The following is a 21,131-nucleotide window of genomic DNA, read 5'->3' on the forward strand; positions in this document are numbered from 1 at the left end:
ATTGGGTAGTGTCCTCAGTGCAGATAAGTCCTTCACCTATGAGGCTGACCACTAGAAGCAAAAGCACAATCCTTTTTAAGGAGAAAAAATTGAGGACTTGAAAGGAATAGATGACAATATGTGAGGGATTAGGTTCAATGAAATATTGAGGTTTATGCATAAGTTTGTGCTTTATTAAACTACAAAATATATCTTTTTGGGTTCCACATGGTTTTTAGTCAATGTGTTATAATGCAAGTGAACAAGAAGTCTATATTTTCTGGTATATTATTCATAAATTGTTACACATAGGCAGGGAGCTCTTTCGGATTGATGGATGCAAATCTAGCATAATGGGTTTAAAGATTTTGATGCTCTAACTGTAAGCCCATTGATCACTTAGTTTCGCATTTCTGAGTTTCGTAACACCACGTAGCAATGTTATGGTGAATTACAAGTTCTTTCTTCTCGTGCAGCCAAACTTCTGGGCATGCATTCATGGGCATAAATAAGATTTACATACACAATAAAAGAGAACATCTTATTCCTTATGGGAACTCATAGATATCTAGCAATCACAAAAACATTTACTTTTTATCATCAAATTCCTAATATGCAGACCATCAGTTCATGATTCTCTTCAGTCGTCAGTAACTAGTTTTAAAGGGCTTATAAGTCTGGAGATCAAGAACCACACCAGCCACAGAGCCAACAGCAGCAGCTATGGAGACGAAAAGACAACTTACACTGAGCATCTGAAGTCCAACCCATTTGCTGCTCCACTTCCGAATCTTCTCCTGAGCAATGTACATCTCGACTGGGAAGTAAACTGTGAGTGGCCAAAATCCAAAGGCTCCAAGTATTCCAACGACGTCGTTGAAGAAGGGCAGGAGCATGGATATGAGGGTTGTTATTATGACGAATATTGTCCTCCATACCAAGCGGAAGAGGTTGAGTTGGTAGACGCCGTAGAAGGGGATCGGTATCTCATACTCTGCTGTCACAAAGTCGCTGTTTGGCCACCTCTTTGCGCTCCATTTTTCTACAAATGCAAATAATGGTTGACAAAAGACCTGCAGTGATTTACAAGCTTAATTAGAAGTTTTGCTCTAGACAAAAAATTTGGTGATTGCATAAAATGAAAAAATACTTGGTCATTCGTCCGTGCAAATAACAATTTGGCATAAGTGCAAAATCTTTTTTATTTGTCACTAAATGAGTTACCTTTGCTTAATTAACAAGTAATTATCTAGTTATATAGGAGTTGAGTGATACATTGATACTTGAAATAAATCCTTTTAACTTACTCATTCTCGGATTAAAATGACTGGAATACCCTTATTTTTAGTCAAGAACAAATATCTTAATATTTGTTAACTTTAATGGAAAGGGTGGATGGTTCGGATTTAGGCTAGACCAAGAGTTTGTTACCATTTTATTGTAACTAGAAACTATTTAAAAAAAAACACGTGGATATTCCAAATAGGGATATTTATGGGCTTTCAACTCAAAATGATTGCAGAAAAGTTATAAAATATTCAACTTGAGTTGTAAGACATGTATAAGATAATTTTGATCACAACAAAGTAGCTGACTGAGAGGGCGAATTACCTGAAATGCACCAACAAGGTGGACAACAATTGCAACATTGGCAATGTCTAGTAGCCAGTAGGGGTTGTAAAATCCAAAGCCAGTCAAGAGGTTTCCTGGGGCCAAGTCACCAAAGGCTGCATACCCAAAGCATCCACAAAGTAGATAGAACACTGTGGTGATAGCTATGCTGAATACAGTTGCCTTCTTCATTGTCTTATGTTCTACGGGTGGAGATCTTATTGTATCCTGCACAATACATCAAGTTTGCTAGAATTAACATTAAGATGTTTCAAATCAAAATTTGACATGTTTGCAAAAAGAGAGGTGGTTTCCGCATACTTATTTTCTCTCTATGAACATATATATATTTACTTCTAGCCTTGGATTATATTAAGGGTGCATAAGAGAAAAATGATCAGCGTGCAAAAATCGTTTCCGTGTGAAATTTTTTTGTGTGGTTATTTTAATGAGATGCTCTTTAATTAGTATATGATGGAATTCTGGTGTACCTGAATTTCAATGAGGACCAAAGAATAAGAGTAAGCAAAGGCAATAGCTCCAAGAGCTTGCATACTTCTCCATATCTTTTGTGTAGAAGTCACTGTTCCACTCTTAGTTACGGTCCCTATGCTAATACCCAATAGGCTCCCTTTAAAGCTCCCATTTCCTAACAAAAAGACATCAGAAAACGCCACTGTTTATAAAGGCACATGCCAAATTATATACATATCATTAAAAAATGCACACAAACAAAACTGATTACAATATTTAATCAAAATAAAACTCGAGGAACACTCATTACGTCAATAAAAGTAGATTGTGGTCAATTTAGTGTCCCTCTAATACTAATTTGTGTGTTTCCTTACGTTGTGTATATATAAGGGAGTTTTAACGAAAAGCTTACGGTACGTTCACTTTAACGAAAAATCACATTTTTATATTAAAAAGTCAAACCTGGTACTATTCATTTTACCCTTTATTTTGTCCTTATCATTAAAACTCTAAGTTTTCAAGCACTTTTCATTAATTTTCCTGATATATAATGGTAAATATTACTGTTAGTTTTACCTGCAACTTTGTCAATGCCAAGTCCAAGGCCAACAGAAGAATAAGTAAATGACATAATTGCTGCTACTATTGAGAGCCACCACACTTGATTAAAATCTGGGATTTGAGAAAATATCACCTCTATGATACCAAATGTTATCATATACCCATTGCTTGACATGTGGCATGGATCTCTCCCTCCACTTCTATGGTAACAATTTGATCTCTTTATTGCCCTAATTCACAAATCATATGCATAAATTTTACCATAAAATCAAAACAGATTACCAAAAAAAAAAAAAAAACATGAATTTAATCTCTACTCAGGTAAATAATAAACTCACATCATGCTGACAGATGATGCAATTGTGTACCCAATTGCTACACCAAATAAATTCAAGTACTGCACCAACCCACACATCATGACCTTCCTTCCTCCTGCCACTCCAAATTACAATCATCATAACTAAAACCAGAAAATTCCATGGTAAAGATAAAAAAAGACTATCCCTTACCTAAGTTGGCCTTGACAGCATCCATGTAGGTATAGTTTCTCTGTCCGGTGATGGGGTTGCCGGTCCGGTAACACATTGCTAGGAGATTGGAGGTATAGAGATTGACAAAGGCAAAGAGCAGGAGGACAGTTGGTCCTGCAACCCAACCAAGCTGTGCTATTGCCCATGCTAAGGAAAGGACTCCAGATCCTATAACCGCTGTTATTATATGTGATGCTGAAGTCCAAAATGTTCCTGCATGCATGCACCACCACCACCACCACCATGTGATTATTAAACTATATAGTGTATAAGGTTCAATTACTTGAATATATTATTAATAGGGGTTTTGAATTACATGGTTTTTAAGTTCATGATTAAGTTTAATAGTTGGGTTACTTTAAGTTGAAAAATTAAACAAGGATTTAAAGATAATAATATATTATTATCAACACATCACAATACAATTACTCTACAGTCCAAAGAAAATGGTAAGCACGTCAATAAAAAATTTGTGTAGCAACCTGTTCTCTTCAAGCGACCATCATCGTCAAAGCATGTGGAATAGTTGGACTGAGGGTTTATGGCTTTGGACTCACTAACTTTGGGTTGGACTTCCACTTGCAGATAGTGCCTGATGTCATGCCTCTCTTCCACCTGAATATTGAAAGAAAATGGTTGAATAATACACCGAGAAAAGAGAAAGACTATATTCTGAGGAATAATTATGAAATAAAAAACTGAGTGACTCTCTCACAGCTCCATGGTGGATTCTGCTGGGAAGAGTTCTACTTCTTGGCAACACTGGCTTCATGGCAGAAATGCTGTTCAGTAAATCAGAGAGAGAGATAGAGAGATAAAGAGAGAAGTAAAAAGGGAAGGTGATAGATATTATAATACCTGAAGTGGGTTTTTATAGGTGATGAAATGACTTCATTACAAACAGGAACAGTACATATATAAGAATCATGTAACACGGACACACCCTAGCTCCAGTACTGCTTATTGCAAAGTTCTTTGTCCACATTGAATCAAATCAAAGTTGAAAAACTAAGTACATGGTGCTTGGACTTGGAAAAGGATCCTCGTCGGATACTTCTGCTAGGGATCTAGGAATCTCGTGATCTCACCCGTTCATCGTATATCGTGCGGTTAGAAATTATTTTAAAATTTAAAATTTAAAATTAAATATAAATAGTATCTAACAAAAACTGACCATACGATATACGATAAACATGTAAGATTACGAAATTCCTATGATCCCTAGAAAAAGGATCCTTGCCGGATCCTTTTCCTTTGGACTTTGGAAATACTAGCATTAGTTGAGTAACAGTTAAAAGTACCTTAATTAATATGTACCACAGTTGCGTGAAAATTCAGGTCTTTTGTGGATGATTTGGTTTTAGACCATATAAACTTAATTAATTATGTGCTCTAACTTCCTGAAAACATAATTATGTGCTCTAACGTCCTCATATGACATCATAGCAAGATATAACTAATAAATATCAGAAGAATATCTGTTAAAACAAATACACGCCATATATAATATATCATAAGATTTATGAAGTTTCATGCAGATATCTAATTATTTAGGATCAATTTATTATTGGATTTTTTTTTTTTTTTGGGGGCAAGTGATGGTTGTTAAAATTTCAATTCCACTTTAGAGCAAGAGTTTACCTATTTTAGGAGGGCAAGGTAACACAATGGCAGGGTAATTGCCCTTATCGATCACTTTAAATAATAATTGTTTTTGTGCAAGTTATTCGTTTGTGAAGGGCAATGATAAGACAAAGGGACTATTCACAAATATACATATTTGGGCTTTTATAAGAAATGTTTCATTCCATCAAAATGGTCAATAAATTAGAAAATTAATCAATGTCGTTTATAAATATTAATATTATAAGTTAATATGTTCATTCCGTCAAAATTTCTGTTAATATGCATATGTGACACACTTAGTTGTTGTTGATTGCCTATGTGACACACACGTGGACCTAACATATTCAAATATTTTGGTGCCATGTGGATTAAATGAATTGAAAACCCCATGAAAATACGCACGGTTGAAATTAATTTAAAAAAAAAAAAAAAATCCAATCGCGGCTAGAATCGAAGAGGCAAAAGGAGGGTTGGTCGTCCGTTCACAGAGACAGAGGGAAGGGATGTGGCTGGCCGGGAAGCTTGGGTCGGGGTAGCCCGTCGAAATGGAAGCGAGTCAATCTGGATTTGGCAATCAGGTTTTGGTGGGAGGTGGAGGTTGGGGTGAGCGGGGATGCGGCTGATAGGGTGGGGTAGGAGAGGAAGGGCTGGTTTGGTATTGCTGTGCTTTGAAAAAAAGCTGCTGTGAGAATAAGCGGTTGTGCTGTGAGAATAAGCGGCTGTGAAATAAATCAGCAGAGTGTTTGGTAAACTTTTTTGTAAAAGTGCTTTTGAAAAAAAAAGCAGTCTGATAGTGGATCTTTTCATTAAAGGAGCACTGTAGTTCTGTGTGCTTTGAAAAAAAGCCAGTTTTTCAAAGCTACAAATTGCAGCTTCAGCTTTTTCCTTTGATTTCAGCTTATTCTCACAGCAGCTTCCAAAATAAGCCCTTTTTTTTAAGTTTACCAAACACCAAAAACACTCCCAGCTTTTTTTCATAGGAGCTTTTTTTAAAATCACCTCAACCCCAAACTGGGGCGAAGATGTGGCTGGGGTTTTCTCTATTTTTTGGGCTGAATATTTTACTGTTAGAATAAATACTGGCCGTTGACTTTTAAAATTATTCCTGTTGGATGTTCTTGATTGCGCCACGTGGGGGGCGGCAACACTCGGTTGATTCCTGTGCAAGCGGGCGCAAGTCCTGGCAGAAGTTGCTAGGGCAGTCCCAAAGGGCTTGTGCCATTGCCCCAATTGCCTTCCCATTGGTGATTATTTTAGGATGATGCCAAGGCATTTGAAGAAGAAAATTTTCATTGTGATCAGAATACGAATGATATATCATATATTTTTATATAAGTGATGAAAAATTGTATTTTTTAAGTTATTAATTTTAACATACATATTTCATCATTTATATATTGATACATAATGTACCATCTCATGTTCCGATCACATTAAAAAAAATCTCTCTATTTGAAGCACGCCGGAGATACTCTTATTGCATAAGGAACTGGAAGTGGTATCCAACATGCTTGTCAAGTGTCAACTTCTAACTTTTCGACTATTGGACACCACTGTCTAATTCTTGTAATATTGAGAAAATATTTATCTTCCAATATAATAATGCTTCACGTGGATTTACATAAGTGGAGTCTCCCTTGAGTCAACGACTAACACCTAAATATGCTATATATCATGCTTTGTGACTCCCCATCCACAATCAACAGCATCTAGAACCCTCCTCAATAGCACATAATCTACCACCTTCCCTACCCACAATGTGTCTCACACAATGAAACAACTGTTGGTGTATAGTATAACAAGTGTATAGAGTTATATTAATATTTCGATTTAATATGGTTAATTAACACGTGTAAATCAAAAGTAAAGAAAATTAAAGAACTTAAATATTTGAATTACTCGGTTTACTAACTTTAATTAACTGATCATAACTGAAGCCATAATAGGAAGAGCAGTTATCACTTTTACGTGTATAGATAGGTCTCCTTTTTAGAGATAAGTGGTTCTATCATGTGCTTGTCCTATTGAGAGTAGAGAACTGTGAGGTACCAAGTGAAGAGAAGACGTGATATCTTCATCTGCAAGTAAGTTTTGCAGACTATAATAAATATAATGTAATTACTGGTTAGGGTTTTATGATAGTAGATGTAGTTTAAGACTTGGTTTAATCGAATCTAGTTCTTCTTCTGCAATCTCATTTGTTAACATGCAATTGCATTGAATGAAAGGTGCTGATTCTATGTCACCGACCTTATGAATCTATAATTTTGTGACTGAATCTATAATTTTGTGTGACAAAAGCAATAAAGTTGCTCATTCTATGTCACCGACCTTATGAATTCTCAAATCATTTTGGTTCTTATTACATGTTTCAATACACTAAGTCTTATGTTTAACAGTCATGAATATTGAAAAACTGAATGGCAACTACAAAGAAAAATCAGGTGGTCCAAAATCAGGTTTTCGTTAAGGTTCAATTAAAACTGCTAATAATAATGTTGTAGCCACTAAGAATGAAGGTGCCCCCACTAGACCTAACCGCAAGATTAATAAGATCAATTTTAAAAAGTGTTTTCATTCCATAAGAAAGATTATTGGTTTTGTCCCAAAAAAACGAAAAAAGATTATTGGTTTTAACTTTTAAGACTAGTTGATAAAGAAAATGATTTCAAAGCCAGAAGGACAAAAGTAACTTTTGTCTATGGAAATGGAAATCGAGTTAATGTTGAGTTTGTTGGTCAAGTCATGTTAAAGTTGTCTAATGGTTATGCTTTTATATTAAAAGATTTGGGTGAGTCACATTATGTTTTAGAAATTGAAATAGTCAGAAACAGAGAGAAGAGACGCTAGATTTGACACAAAAGAACTATATTGATAGAGCTCTTAAAAGGTTCAACATGAAAAACTGTAGTGGAGGTGATGTTCCTATTGCAAAAGGTGATAAATTCTCCTTGTCTCAATGTTATGTGACTGACTATGATGAAGTAATTAATGAAGGACAAGCCTCATGCTTCATTAGTTGGAAGTGTAGTTATGCACATGTACGTATAAGACCTGATTTGGAACTTGCTCTTAGTGTGCTAGGAAGGTTTCAATCAAATCTTGGCTTAGCTCGCTTGAATGCAGGAAAGAGAGTGTGAGATATTGAACAAAATCAAAACTATTTTCATCGAGTTGAAAATTGGAAGTAATGTGTTGTGCATGTGTAGGTTTGGAAGGTTGTATTGATGACAGAATGTCCACAAGTGGATATATTTTTATTCTTGCTGGTGGTGCGATTTTATGGAGGAGAAATAAACAAACTACAAGGGTAGTGTCCACTATGGAGTTTGAGTATGTAGGCTGCTTAGACCATATGAAGCAAAGTGTTTGGTTGAAGAATTTCATAAGTGAAATGAAAGTGGTAAACAACATTAATAAACGTTAAGGATTTATTGTGACAACACTTCAAACTGTTTTTTTTTTTTTTTTTTTTTTTTTTTGCTAAAAATAAAGACTCATGGATATAAAAAACTTGAAGGTTCAAGATGAAATTAGAAAAAAGGAGTGATCGATATTGAGCATCTAAGCACTCATATGATAGTAGACCCGTTAACAAAGGCAATTCATGTCACATCCTTTCATAAGCATGTCTCAAAAATGGGTTTGCAATCATGTTTGGATCATGTTTGCATGTGGGACTAAGGTACCATTACTATCTCGCTGATCTGTACATTAATATCTCACTGATCATAATTATTGATTAAAAATGTGGTGGTTGCGGTTTGTGAGTTGAATTACGTAATTCAAAGAGAAATCTACTTAGAGCAAGTCCAACATTAAAGATAGCCCGGTGGACCGGAGACCTTTTCAATCCAATTGCTTCCCTTCTTTGCTCTAGCCCATGCAGGCGATTGGGCTGAAGGGGAGGGGGCGTGTGAGAGGGGAGGCGCGAATCGCAGGCCCGAGCGCATGAGGACGCTGATGCAAGGTTGACGTTAGGATAACGTCAGTCACATTATAAAATTAATAATAAAAAATTTAAAAATTAATAAAAAAAAAAGAAAATTTAAAAAAAAATGATTTAATTTTTCTATAAATATCTTATCATTATCTTCCACCTTACACCACAATTTTATATTTTCTCAAATACTTTGGGTTGTAATTTCTTATTTAATAACACGTGGCGCAACACGACCGATTAAAAATCATATATAAAATTACAAATAAAATTATTTTTTATTATTTTATAAAATGAAAAATACTAATATTTTATTGTCTATTGCCATGGCTATTCAGTTTAGGGGTCGAGATGCAAAATGCAATTATTGTTCATTAAAGGTAGTTACTATTCATTGGAGGCGATTTAATAAGCAATTGCCCTGGGGGGCCTTCCAACACTGGAAGTGCTCTTTGAAGATTGAGCTCATTTTCTAATATTGTTGCATGCTTATAAATTTTGTGCAGAAATTAAGTATTTTGAAGAACACGTTCAATGTTCTAGGACCAATGAAATGTGGGAGTACTGCTAATGGTATACAATTTAAACTCTCATATGAGAGCACTTCCACCGTGTGCTCCAGCGTGAGGGACAGGAGCAGGAACAGGGCCAAAGAGTCTGAGTGATAAAGCCCAGCGTGTGCTAGCGAGCGAGCTCGAGGGACAGGCTCGGCACGAGTGCCCGAAGGGGATGTGACGTGGGTTAATGTCAGGACGACGTCAGCCACGTTTTTTTTATATTTTTTGCATCAGGCGCATGGGCGCGCGTCATCCGACATAATTTCAAGCCTGGGGCCCGCGGCACACTCGGAAATGTTACTGTTGGGGAGGTCGCGTGGCTTTCCCACGTCCATTGGATTTCCAACGGTAAAAAAAAAAAAAAAACCTTATTTATTATAAGCCGTTGGATCTGAGATCAACAGTCCACGTTATTCGCCTTTATAAATTAAAAAGAAAAAAAGAAAAAATAGTTTAAAAATCAGAAATCTTACTATTGTGCCACATGGCACAATCTGGTGTGTTGGAATTCAAATTTTTTTTTAAATCCAACGGTAGAGATTAATTAGGTGAATAAAAAATTAAAAAACTGTAAAAAAATTAAATAAAATCCAAAAAAAATAATTTGAAAAATTAAAAAAAATAATTGATTTTACTTTTCTATAAATACCTTCTCATTATCTTCTACCATACATCACAATTTCATATTTTCTCAACTACTTTCAACCATCTTTATCTCAAAGTTTCAATCCAATTTTTTTCCAACGAAATGATTACTGATGCAGGTGCGAATTGGACGTTTATTGAAGATGTTGTGTTGTGTAATAGTTGGGTTGAAGTTACTCATGATCTGATTACGGGTAATGAGATGCAATTGCGAGAAATGTGGAGTCTTATTCATACAAATTTTCTTGAGAAAATTGGTGGGAAAAGAACCAAAGAATCGATGTCCAGTCGTGGGAAATTAACCAAAGAATCGATGTCCAGTCGTTGGAAATTACTTAGTTAATCGTTTAGTATGTGGAGATACGCCTTGGCACAAGCTAGTAGTAATCTTCGAGGTGGGGAAAATTTAGCGGATCAGGTAACAATATATTAATTATTTGTTTGTACTATACGCAATTTACATTATAATTATTTGTTTGTATTATTTATTTGTTAGCTACTTTGATTATAATTATTTGTTTGTATTATTTATTTGTTACCTACTTTCATTATAATTATTTGTTTGTATTATTTATTTGTTACCTATTTTTATTATAATTATTTCTTCTCCCGCATTGTGTAGGAATTTCAAGCATAAGCTTGGTATAATGCGAAAACCAAAAGCAAAAACAAATCATTTAACTGGTGAGAATGTTGGAATATTGTCAAAGATTGTCCTAAATTCAGAGTTGTGTCTGTCGGTCTAGAAGTTTTCATGAACAGCACCTATTTACACTCTACACCCGATCATGCCTTGCATGTTCATGAAGATGACGCAGAAGAGGTGCCCGAAACGCCCCCCCTGAACAAGCGTCAAGGTCGACCTGTTATCCAATTAGGCCTCAAGGTAAGAAGGCTTCAAAGAGAAAATGGAATGCTTCCAAGAATGATTATGCAAAGTATATGGAAGAACTTGCTTGCCAAGATGAATTGACTTTGGCAAGGGAAATAGTGAAATTTAAGGCTGATAAGGCTAGATAGGAGGCAAAAGCTGCAACTGTTGAGAGAGCATTTCAAGCTAATGAGAGAGAAAGAGAGCTACTTAGGCAAGAAAGGGAACATGTTAGAGAAGAAAGAATGGCTCAACGAGATCGTGACATTATGAACACACCTTTAAAAGAGAAGTCTCCAAATTCTAAATATTTTTGGAAGTCGGAGAAAGCGGACGTGGTGCGAATGAGGTGTGCAAGAGAAGTGAGACCAAGAGGAGATGGTCCTAGCATGACAAGAGAAGATCATCCTAGCACCACAAATTGGTTAAGTGGTGATGAATAGAGTACTTTTTGTAATCGGAGCCCATAATTTTCCAATCACTTTGGGTTGTAATTTATTATTTATTGAATAGAGTACTTTATGTTGTTTCCAATTTATTGAATTTAGTATTTTATTTAAAGTGAGAGTAAATTTATTTAATTTGGTAATTTATTTATACTAAGAGAATCTTTATTCAAATGACATAACCACACCAAATAAAATTACATAAACATACCAAATAATAAAAAAAAACTCACTAAATGAACTGAAAAAAATACACCAAATAAAATTAAATAAACACACCAAATAAAAACAAACAGACTAAATGAACTTAAGTATCTTGAGTTTGTTTCGATTCCTACTGGTGCTCTATCAAGTTAATTTGTCAAGCATTATGCATATATGGCCTTTGATATATGGCCTTTGAAGTGCAGTATATCATTGAATGAGCCTTTCATTGTAACGTTCATCCATTTCTAATGACTCGTGTTGCATGAGTTCTTCGGTGGCGTCATGAGCACAATATATTTATGTTTTGAAATTGTTCATCGTGTCTGGCTCATATTCATCAACATCATCATAATCGTACTCATCTTCCACAATCATGTTGTGAAGAATTATGCACGTCATCATGATGGATCGAAGTGACTCTACATCAAACATTATGGTAGCACCCCTGACAATCGCCCATCAAGATTGAAGGATACTAAAACAACGCTCCACATCCTTTTAGCACCCCTTTTGACAGCTTGCAAAGTGTTTTTCCTTTGCACTTTGCGGGCGTGGCACTGTTTTGACAAACGATAACCACCTTGGGTAAATGTTGTATGCTAGGTAGTATGATCCGTCGTACTTTTGTCTATTGACCCAGTATGTGACTTTTGGTGCCTTTTCTTGCAGGACACCGTTGAACATTAGGGATTGGACAAGGACATTGAGGTCATTTTGAGCTCCCGGAACCCCAAAAAACACGTGCCAAATCCATGTATCAAAAGATGCCACCGCCTCCAAAATGATACTTTTTGCTCATTTTCTGTCCCCATAAGCGCCTTGTCATGCACTTGGACAGTTTTTCCAGGTCCAGTGCATACAGTCGATGCTTCCAATCATTCCAGGAAAACCTTGCATCTTGCCCTTCTTCAAAAGACTTTACAAGTCTATGTCAGTAGGTCTCCGGGTACTTTGTGGTATAGATAGATTCAATTGCTCCGCAAAATCTCATAAGGGACTCAAGAATGGTTGATTTCCCGATCCTTGCTGTCTCATCCACTTGGTCTATAGATGCTCCATATGCAAGTATCCGCAAGGTAGCAATAATTTTTTGCTCGGGAAGAAGACCCATAGCACCAAAAGCATCATTCTTTTGCAAAAAGTAAGAATCATGGTTGCAAACAGCAATCATGATTTTGTTGAACAAATGTCCTTCCATTCTAAAATGACATCTAAAGTACGTATCAGGGAATGCACTATTACGGACAAAATAATCGTCCAAGAGTTCTATACCTCATCGTTGTCTGCTTCTATCAAGGTTTCCAAAATGGCCATGCCTACAGATCTGACCCATAACTTGGATGACTCGATGGGAATGTGAGGCTCTGCCCATTCTTGCTTCGTCATCTCTAATTCTACACTCCTCATCCTCTTCCCTCTCATTTTGGGCCACCTGGAGATTAAACATTCCTTCTGATTGGTTAATCAATTCCAAGGTTTTAAATATCGATAATATCGACGATATTTCGCCAATATTATCGGATTTTTGCTTTACCGATATTTTAATAGGTATCCAAGAAGTTTTCGTTAAAATATCGCGATATTATCGATAATATCGCGATATATCGATAATATCGCGATATTACCGATAATACCACGAAATACTTCAAAAATACTTATAATACTGAAAATATTAAACTATCAATAACAGATACCACATCAGATCTTAGCCAAAAGACCGAGAAAAGAGTGCCTTGGAATGTGGGTTTTATAGAGCAGTTTGCTTGCTCACTTCCAGTGCACAGCCGATGTGGGATGCAAACTACCTTTTATAGGATTGTTTGCTTGCTCAATTCTATGCACAGCCGATGTGGGACAGTCAGTCAAAAGGGTTTTGAATTGTTGCGGTGTGGGTGAGATAAAAAGTTCTCATCTTTCTATTATATAACTTCTGCAACCCCTTTTTTTTTTTTTTTAAATAACATTATTTATATTATAAAGATAGAAAATAAGCTAAACGGTAACTACTAGAAGCAAAGTTCTTTTTTCCTCATCTTACTGCATGGATGTAAGAAAAGTTTCAAATCGAAGAGTTAATTAAGAAATTCCTCACAAAGTTTATTAGGAGTTGTGTTATAACTCTTATTGCCAATTAATTTTGGGGTTGAAACCTTAGTTTTCTTCATGAATCTGGAGCATATATGCTTGGATATTAAAGGAAGTTGAGTTTCCACTATAAAAAGTTATTACAAATAGTTACCGCACCCAATACTACATGTATGTTTGGGTGAGAGACTCCCAAACTACAAGGCATGCATTTTAGGCAAATGAAGAAGAAATCTGTCTCACAAAGTTAAATAGGAGGAATTAGAAATGTATCACATGAACATTACAAAGATATGTAAAAGAAATTTGTTAATGACTCATTTTAAGCAGTCATTTGCAAATCCCTCACGTGTTGCATTTCTAATCTCGCATATCCTATCTTTTTGTAATTCATTTCTTCATGACTATGTCTAAATTCTCCTAAAATGCATAGTCATTTCTTCATGACTATATTTAAATCATGCTCTCCAATATGATTAAAATGAGGGGGGGTAACCATGTCTAAATTGAACACATTGAACGGGGGGTAACCATTTCTAAATTAATAAAGAAATGAATCACATTGAGGGGAATTTTACATTGAGACGTGGTTACATCCCTCACTCATGTCTAAATTAATAAAGAAATGAATCACATTGAACAAAATGAGGGGGGTAACCATGCTCTCCAATAATTCGCATATCTATCTTTTTGTTTTAGAGCGTTCAATGTGATTCATTTTTTTTGTTTCTCACTCACTCATGTCTAAATCTTGTCGAGTTGCATATATTTAGTTGTACAAATGAGCATTAAATTGTTAATATCATGCAATGTATAAAGTGTAAAATATTGTACTAATTCATTATATATAAATGATTATGGTGTGTTTAAACTTCTTTTATTAATTACTACATATTTTCTACACTCACAATGTTTGTCAGCTCGCTATATAATCAACTTGATAATGTTAAATCCATCATGCAATGCATTTCCTTCCAATTTTTTTTTATAAACTAATAGATAATTGACTAAATAAACATCCTGCAAAGTTTCAATAAAAATTTCCAAGTTTTTCTTACAATTTCCGTGGTTTCCATGTAATTTTTATCGATATCGATATTATCCCGATATTTCCATCGATATTTCCGTGTTTTCGGACTACCGATATTTCCGATATTACCGATATTTTCTTCCTTGATCAATTCTTACTCTTGCTAATCGATTTCCCACATCATCCTTGAACAAGAAGACATTGTAAGAATGAAGCATAAACTATGAATAATGATACAAATTTTGATTTTGGTGAAGAAGGAAGCAGAAACTGTGAATAATGATAGAGATCTTTAAAAAATTGGTGTGAGATTTATGAGGATGGATGGTGGATCATATGGAGGATTCAGAAAGAATTAGGTTGTAGATAATGCCACGTGACATGCCATCATTCGTTACAAATCTGATCGAAATCTATCCTCAAAGATTGTAAACAAATTGTGACACGTGGCGTGACATGATTAGTTAAAAATCTTATCAGAAATCTATCCTCAACGATTTTGAAAAGGTAATAACACGTGGCACGACGTCATTGGATAAAAATCTTATCGAAATCCATCACCAATAATTGTCTTTTCGTATAATGACACATGGCGCAAAGAGAATGATTAAAAATCTTATCCGAAATTACAAATTAAATTATTTTGTGTTATTTTATAAATAAAAAAATACTAATATTTTATTGCCTATTGCCAGGGCTATTCAGTGCATGGGTGGAGATGCAAAAGGCAGTTATTGTTCATTAAGGGCAGTTACTATTCACTGGGTGAATTTAATAATGAATAGCCTGGGGGGCCTTTCCCATGATGGAAGTGCTCTGAAGTTTCCTCATCGCAATTTATACACTTGGATTGATCAATATTTAATTTTTAGAGTGCTGATATACTATATTGTATCATATCTTTCTAAGAAATTCATCTGATAAATTTTTGTGGTTCATTGTGAAAGTCGTTTGGTTTAATATAATTCAGTGATCACTTTGCGTTTGTTTTCTATATATATTATTGAATTATTAAGTTTATACTCGTGTGAGAGAACGTTAGTTTATTTCAATGTGAGTATAACTAAATCTTTATGTTGGTATATAGTATAACAAGTGTACAGAAATATATCAATATTTGGACATAATATGATTAACACGTGTGAATCAAAAGGTGAGATTTTTATTTTATTTTAAAGTACATCAATATTTTTTGCCCTAAGGAAAGAGATGTCTGCAAGCAAGATTTTTGCAGACCATAGTAAACATAGTCTACTGATTAGGGTTTTATGATGGTAGATGTAGTTTGAGACTTGGTTGAATTAATTCTGGTTCATCTTCTGCAATCTTCATTTGTCAACATGCAGTTGAATTGAATGGACATGCAATCGTTAACATGAAGTTATCATGTAATTATGCAATTGTTAACATGCAGTTATGCAATCCTATTTGTTCTTTTGCCAATTATTTTAGGGTTAAATGCAAAGGAAAACTAATCAGAAAAACTTGAAATTTTTGAGTTTTAACAATAAAGACAAAATAAATGGCAAAATGAATAGTACCAGGATTGACTTTTTAATGTAAAAATATGGTTTTTCGTTAAAGTGAATAATACCAGGAGTTTTTTGTTAAAGTTCCCTAAATGCAATTGCTTTTTTGTTTTCTAAGGAGCAACTAGTGACTTCGTCACGACGATCTATCTTCTCAATAGAGAGCGGAAGCATAAACATCAAAATGTAGCCCTAGTAGGAAGTCTTTGTTGTATAGCCTTAGACTAACTAAGCTCTATTTTCTTTTAGGGTAAATTACATTATACCCCTTCAGGTTTCGGGTCAATTTCAATTTCTTACAACATCTTTAAAACATTTCAATTTCATACATTTACTTATCATTTTATTTCAATTTCATACATCCGTTAGAAAATCTGTTAAGTTAACCGTTAAGTGATGACGTGGCAAATATGAGGTCCCCGGTTGTGCTAACGTGGATGCCACATTTGTGCCACGTGACTAAACACTTAATAAAAAATTTAAAATATTAAAGTAATTATTTAAAAAATAAAAAAATAAATAAAATAAATAAAAAACTAGAAACCCAGACTTCGTCTTCCCCGCTGAGCACCCTTCCATCCCCTCCACAGCTCCACCCCTCCATCCTCTCCACCTGAGCACCGCCTTTTCCCATCCCCCATTATCCACCCTTTGCCCACCCGAGCCACCGTTCTCCGATCCACTATTCCCTCTTCACCTCCCTGACCAACCTTCTCCCTTTCCTCCTTTCTCTTCACCTCCCCTCCCTTCTTTCTCCCCAGAACAACCCTTTTCTTCCCTCCTCCACTCCCTTCTCACCCTTGTTCTTGTTGCAAGCTATGGCGATTCGGCTGGAAGGCGGTGGTGGGCTTGGGCTGGGCCTTCTAAGCCTAGGAGTGGTGGTGAGAGGTGAGGTAAAGAGAGAGGAGGAAGAGGGTGATTAGAGAGGGAGAGAGAGAGAGAGTGTGTGTGTGTGAAAGACGAAGGGAGAAGGGGATTTCTGGGTTTTTGTTTTTATTTTAATTTTTTAATTTTTTATTAATTGTTTAGCCACGTAGCACAAATGTGGCAACCACGTCAGCACAAATGGGGATCTCATATTTGCCACGTCATGACTTAACGGTTAACTTAACAGATTCTCTAACAAATGTATGAAATTGTAATAAAATGATAAGTAAATGTATGAAATTGAAATGTTTTAAAGATGTTGTAAGTAATTGAAATTGACCCCAAATCTGAGGGGGTAAAATGTAATTTAACCTTTCTTTTATGTTGTTTTTTTATAAAAAAACAAAAAAAATAAAAAATCCAAAGTTTGGTAAGCAAATATCATAAACTATAAAGTGCCCAGGGAGTCAAAGCATGAGGCCCAATCCATGAAATCCGAGGAAACCTAATTAGGCGGCCCGATTATATGTCTTACCCATTATCCCCGAGAGCTTTTTATACAACAATCCTGCTCACTTTTGAGACATCGTTTGGTACGTCAGACTGTATTAATTATTTGAGTTGAGCATATTAATTAAGGAAAACTAATGAAAAGGGCTTGAAAACTTTGAGTTTTAATGATAAGGACAAAATAAAGGGTAAAGTGAATAGTACCAGGATTGACTTTTTAGTGTAAAAATGTGGTTTTTCGTTAAAGTGAACAGTACCGGGTGTTTTTCGTTAAAGTTCCCTATTAATTATGCATCAAATAGTACGATCGTATTGTCAGGTGTTTAGTGTTTTGCTGAATAAGATGTCATTTGCTAATGGTTTAGAAATTAATAACACGTTGAAATTTTCATAATGTCTTCCAATAAGTTAGGTTGCTATTCTAATTTCTAGAGAATGTATTTATCATAAATTCACTCTTTACACCAAATCTATCCTTACAATATTTCAGTAGCATTCATCATGTAAAACATGAATACATCCGAGGTTAGAGATACATCCTCTTGTTCTTATAAAACTTATTACGTAAACCTAGCATACAATTAGAAATGAGTGTTACTTAAACATCAGAATATATCTCGATGACGACCAAAACTTTATCCATAATAACACTATGTTTGGATGAAGAAAATAAACTTGAAATTTGAAAAAAAAAAGCCAGAAATTATAAATTGACATACACAATTCCTTTGTTTGGATTTATAAACAAAAAAATTTAGAATTTCCGCGTGAAAAAAAACTTGGAATTTAGGGCCTCCAATTCCCAAGTTTAAATTCCATGTAAATAGATATCATTTCCTAATTTCTATGATTGAGAGTTTAAACTTAACAAATTTCATTTTCCATTCCATTGTTCTTTTAGGTTAAACAAACAAGAAAATTCACAAATTCTATAAAACAAAATCTCGTCATTTCAATTTCTTTCATTTTAAAATTCTTTAGTAATTTTAAATTTCTTCATCCAAACATAGTCTATCTAGAAGGGTTTTACTGCAGATTCAAAGGTCCAAAGTACCCCTATAGCTAAGCAATCATATTCATATTCCCTTTATATTCATTCAATTGGCATACAACAACTTGTTTGATGTTTGGAGCATCAAGTCTACACAACTATATATCCTGACCACTTGACCCAACCTTTTTGACAACAATCTCAATCACACGGATTTCTCGCGCCCTTTTTACCTGCTTATCATCTCTCTCTCTCTCTCTCTCATGCCAATAAACATTAATTTTGACAAAGAAATATGCGATGCCTCTCCATTGCATGGACCTTTAGTTTTAATTTGGGTAAATTACACAAAATTATCTTAATTATGAGTCACAACACAATTTCATACTTCATATTTTAAACATTACAATATGATGTCTCAGTTTATGAATTCATTGCAATATTAAACCTCCGTTATTTAATCCTTTAAATTGGTTGTTAAGTGATGACGAGACAAATGTAGGGTTCATAATTTTCTGATGTGGAAACCACATAGATAATAATTATAAAATTAATTAATTTAAAAAAAAAATTTATGCTAAAAAATTAAATAAGGTAGAGTGGGGCCCACCCCAACCAAACCCTCCATCCTTTCTTCCCCATCCATCCGCCCCCTTTTCCTTTCCTGACAACCAAAACCACAGCCCCGTCCACGCCTCCTCGGACACCCTTCCTCCTCCTGAAGCCCCCCGAAGCTTAGGAATCAACGACTTAGCTGCAACCCCGCATTTTTCTTTTACAATCCGAGCACCTACAATCAGCAGCCACGATGTTATGGAGCCAAAATAATCACAAGACGATAAATGGATTTTTTGATAAAAAATGACAAAAATACCCTTGAGGCAGATCAGGATTTCTATGCACGAGCAGCGGGCAATCATCCTTCAACTAAGTCAAAAGTGCCCAAAATAGGTAACAATTCAAAACCTATTTCATCCATCCTCATCAAACCCTTTTTATTATATTAATTAGCTAATTAATTAGGCAACTATTCTATTAGTTGACTAATTAATTAGTTAATTATTCAATTATACCCAATTAAACACAAATCAAGAAACTAGCCCACAAAGAAAGCCAAGTGGCCAATCCTTTCTCACCCAAGGAGGCCGGCCACACCCCTATAAAAGGCCCCTCATTCTATCCAAAACGCATTTCCAATTCTCTTGCTAAATTCTCAAAATTCTCCAAACAATTTTCCCTCAAAATTCTAACTTTGGCATCAGAGGTTCTTTGGCCAAAGCCCCCTCCTAATTCATCGTGGGCGCGTGAGACTCTTGGCCGTGACCTAAAGTGTTATTTGTTTTGTAGGTACAATTTTGTCCAAGATCAAGGAGGAAGAAATGTGCATCCACAAATTGGTGCTTTCATTGAGAGTTAAGTCTCACACTCGTAGAAGACTCTTGTATCTAAGTAAAACGTAAAAGAAAAGTACAATGGCTAGAAATTTAGAAACTTCAACGAACGAAAATTCCAATGTTCAAGAAATGGAACCACGGCGATCCACGAGGCTAAATGTGATAATAAGTGGAGTGGCACCGCCACCACGAGGCTCCACCATGGCAATCACCGTGGTGGTCACCACAGTAGCCACCTACAGCGAGGTCCATGGTGTCACCACCACGGCCCAAGTCGTGTCATCCAAGCTTGCCATGCCATTCAAAGCCCATAGCACCAAGGCCATTGCCCAAGCCGTGTCACTCCAAGCCTAAGGCAAATTAGCCCATGTCGCCCAAATCCAATGCAAGCGTTACCAAGCCGAGCCCAAGCCTCACACCTACGTACGCCACATGCCGAGCAGCCTACTCCCATGGCCCAGTCTACTTTCGTGGTCTTCCAAGCAGCCCAAATTGGTCCAAGATTAGTTCAACCATCCTGGCTCCAGATTTCCAAATCGACGATCAAACTAGGAGCATTTTCACCACATTTTTCTACGGATTTGACATTTCCCAACTCAAATCTCGCACTCGGAGTTTACCACCTTTCCACTGCTCAAGGAGACACATTTCTTCCAAGCTCTTCCAATCTGAATGGCGAACAACACTTGTCTCGACAAGTCATAAAGTTGACAAACGCCCTTGCACAACGGATGACCTTAGTGAATCAGCTCTTGCAGTGCACCGAGATGCAACGTGCCCCATACAAGGAGTCCCAAAGTAGGATAAGGGCAGACGAAGAACCTCACCAGCAGCGTCCCAACAAGCAGCCACTTGGCCAGACATGAACCAAGCGTTCTGACAGTGTACACTCCCGCCTCAGCCTTCGAGATAGCATATACTCCCGTCTTAGCTTGCAGAAGAGGGTGCACTCTAGACTAGGCCCACAGACGAGCATACATTCACAGTTAAGGTCACACTTCAATAGTCAACATGAGCAACCTTCCAGGCAAAATGTTTATTCGCGGTTAAGCCCGCAAGGAGCATCCTCCACCTCATATCGGAGTACGTAACACGACGGACGGAGAAAAATAGTCACTCAATTTGGCTCAAGTTTAATTGGCAGCCTACAAGAAATTCGCTCGTCTGCTAAGAACTTACCACATGCACCGCAGCCGCGACATAGACGAGCCGAATACATGGAAGAGCAGCTTAGACCAGTAGGTCACAACTGGGGGCAGTCGAGAGCTCCGCTACCCT

General features: G+C 36.0%; 1 protein-coding gene and 1 pseudogene across 1 annotated transcript; both read right to left on the reverse strand.

Moving 5' to 3' along the window:
* Window positions 1–345: 345 nt before the first annotated feature.
* LOC126621224 (amino acid permease 3-like) lies at window positions 346–3,996 on the reverse strand. The gene is made up of 8 exons (XM_050289625.1): window positions 3,871–3,996; window positions 3,638–3,770; window positions 3,135–3,368; window positions 2,964–3,057; window positions 2,641–2,855; window positions 2,082–2,239; window positions 1,591–1,818; window positions 346–1,052 (listed from the first exon to the last, which is right to left on the reverse strand). Exons 1-8 carry the CDS (start codon window positions 3,925–3,927, stop codon window positions 627–629), a joined length of 1,545 nt encoding a protein of 514 aa, XP_050145582.1. The 5' UTR covers window positions 3,928–3,996; the 3' UTR covers window positions 346–626.
* A 9,027-nt stretch (window positions 3,997–13,023) lies between these two features.
* Window positions 13,024–13,176, reverse strand: LOC126624851 (U2 spliceosomal RNA; annotated as a pseudogene).
* Between the last annotated feature and the right edge of the window lie 7,955 nt (window positions 13,177–21,131).

The sequence above is a fragment of the Malus sylvestris genome, chromosome 5 (assembly GCF_916048215.2).
Source record: "Malus sylvestris chromosome 5, drMalSylv7.2, whole genome shotgun sequence".
Lineage (NCBI taxonomy): Eukaryota > Viridiplantae > Streptophyta > Magnoliopsida > Rosales > Rosaceae > Malus > Malus sylvestris.

Bases quoted from the DNA above. Each gene is read 5' to 3' on its own strand.
- LOC126621224 (XM_050289625.1), bottom strand. From the start codon at position 3,927: ATGAAGCCAGTGTTGCCAAGAAGTAGAACTCTTCCCAGCAGAATCCAC. The intron at 2,240-2,640 runs GTAAAACTAACA...TCTTTTTGTTAG, and splicing joins TGGCATTGACAAAGTTGCAG to GAAATGGGAGCTTTAAAGGG. The intron at 1,053-1,590 runs GTAATTCGCCCT...AAATCACTGCAG, and splicing joins ACCTTGTTGGTGCATTTCAG to GTCTTTTGTCAACCATTATT.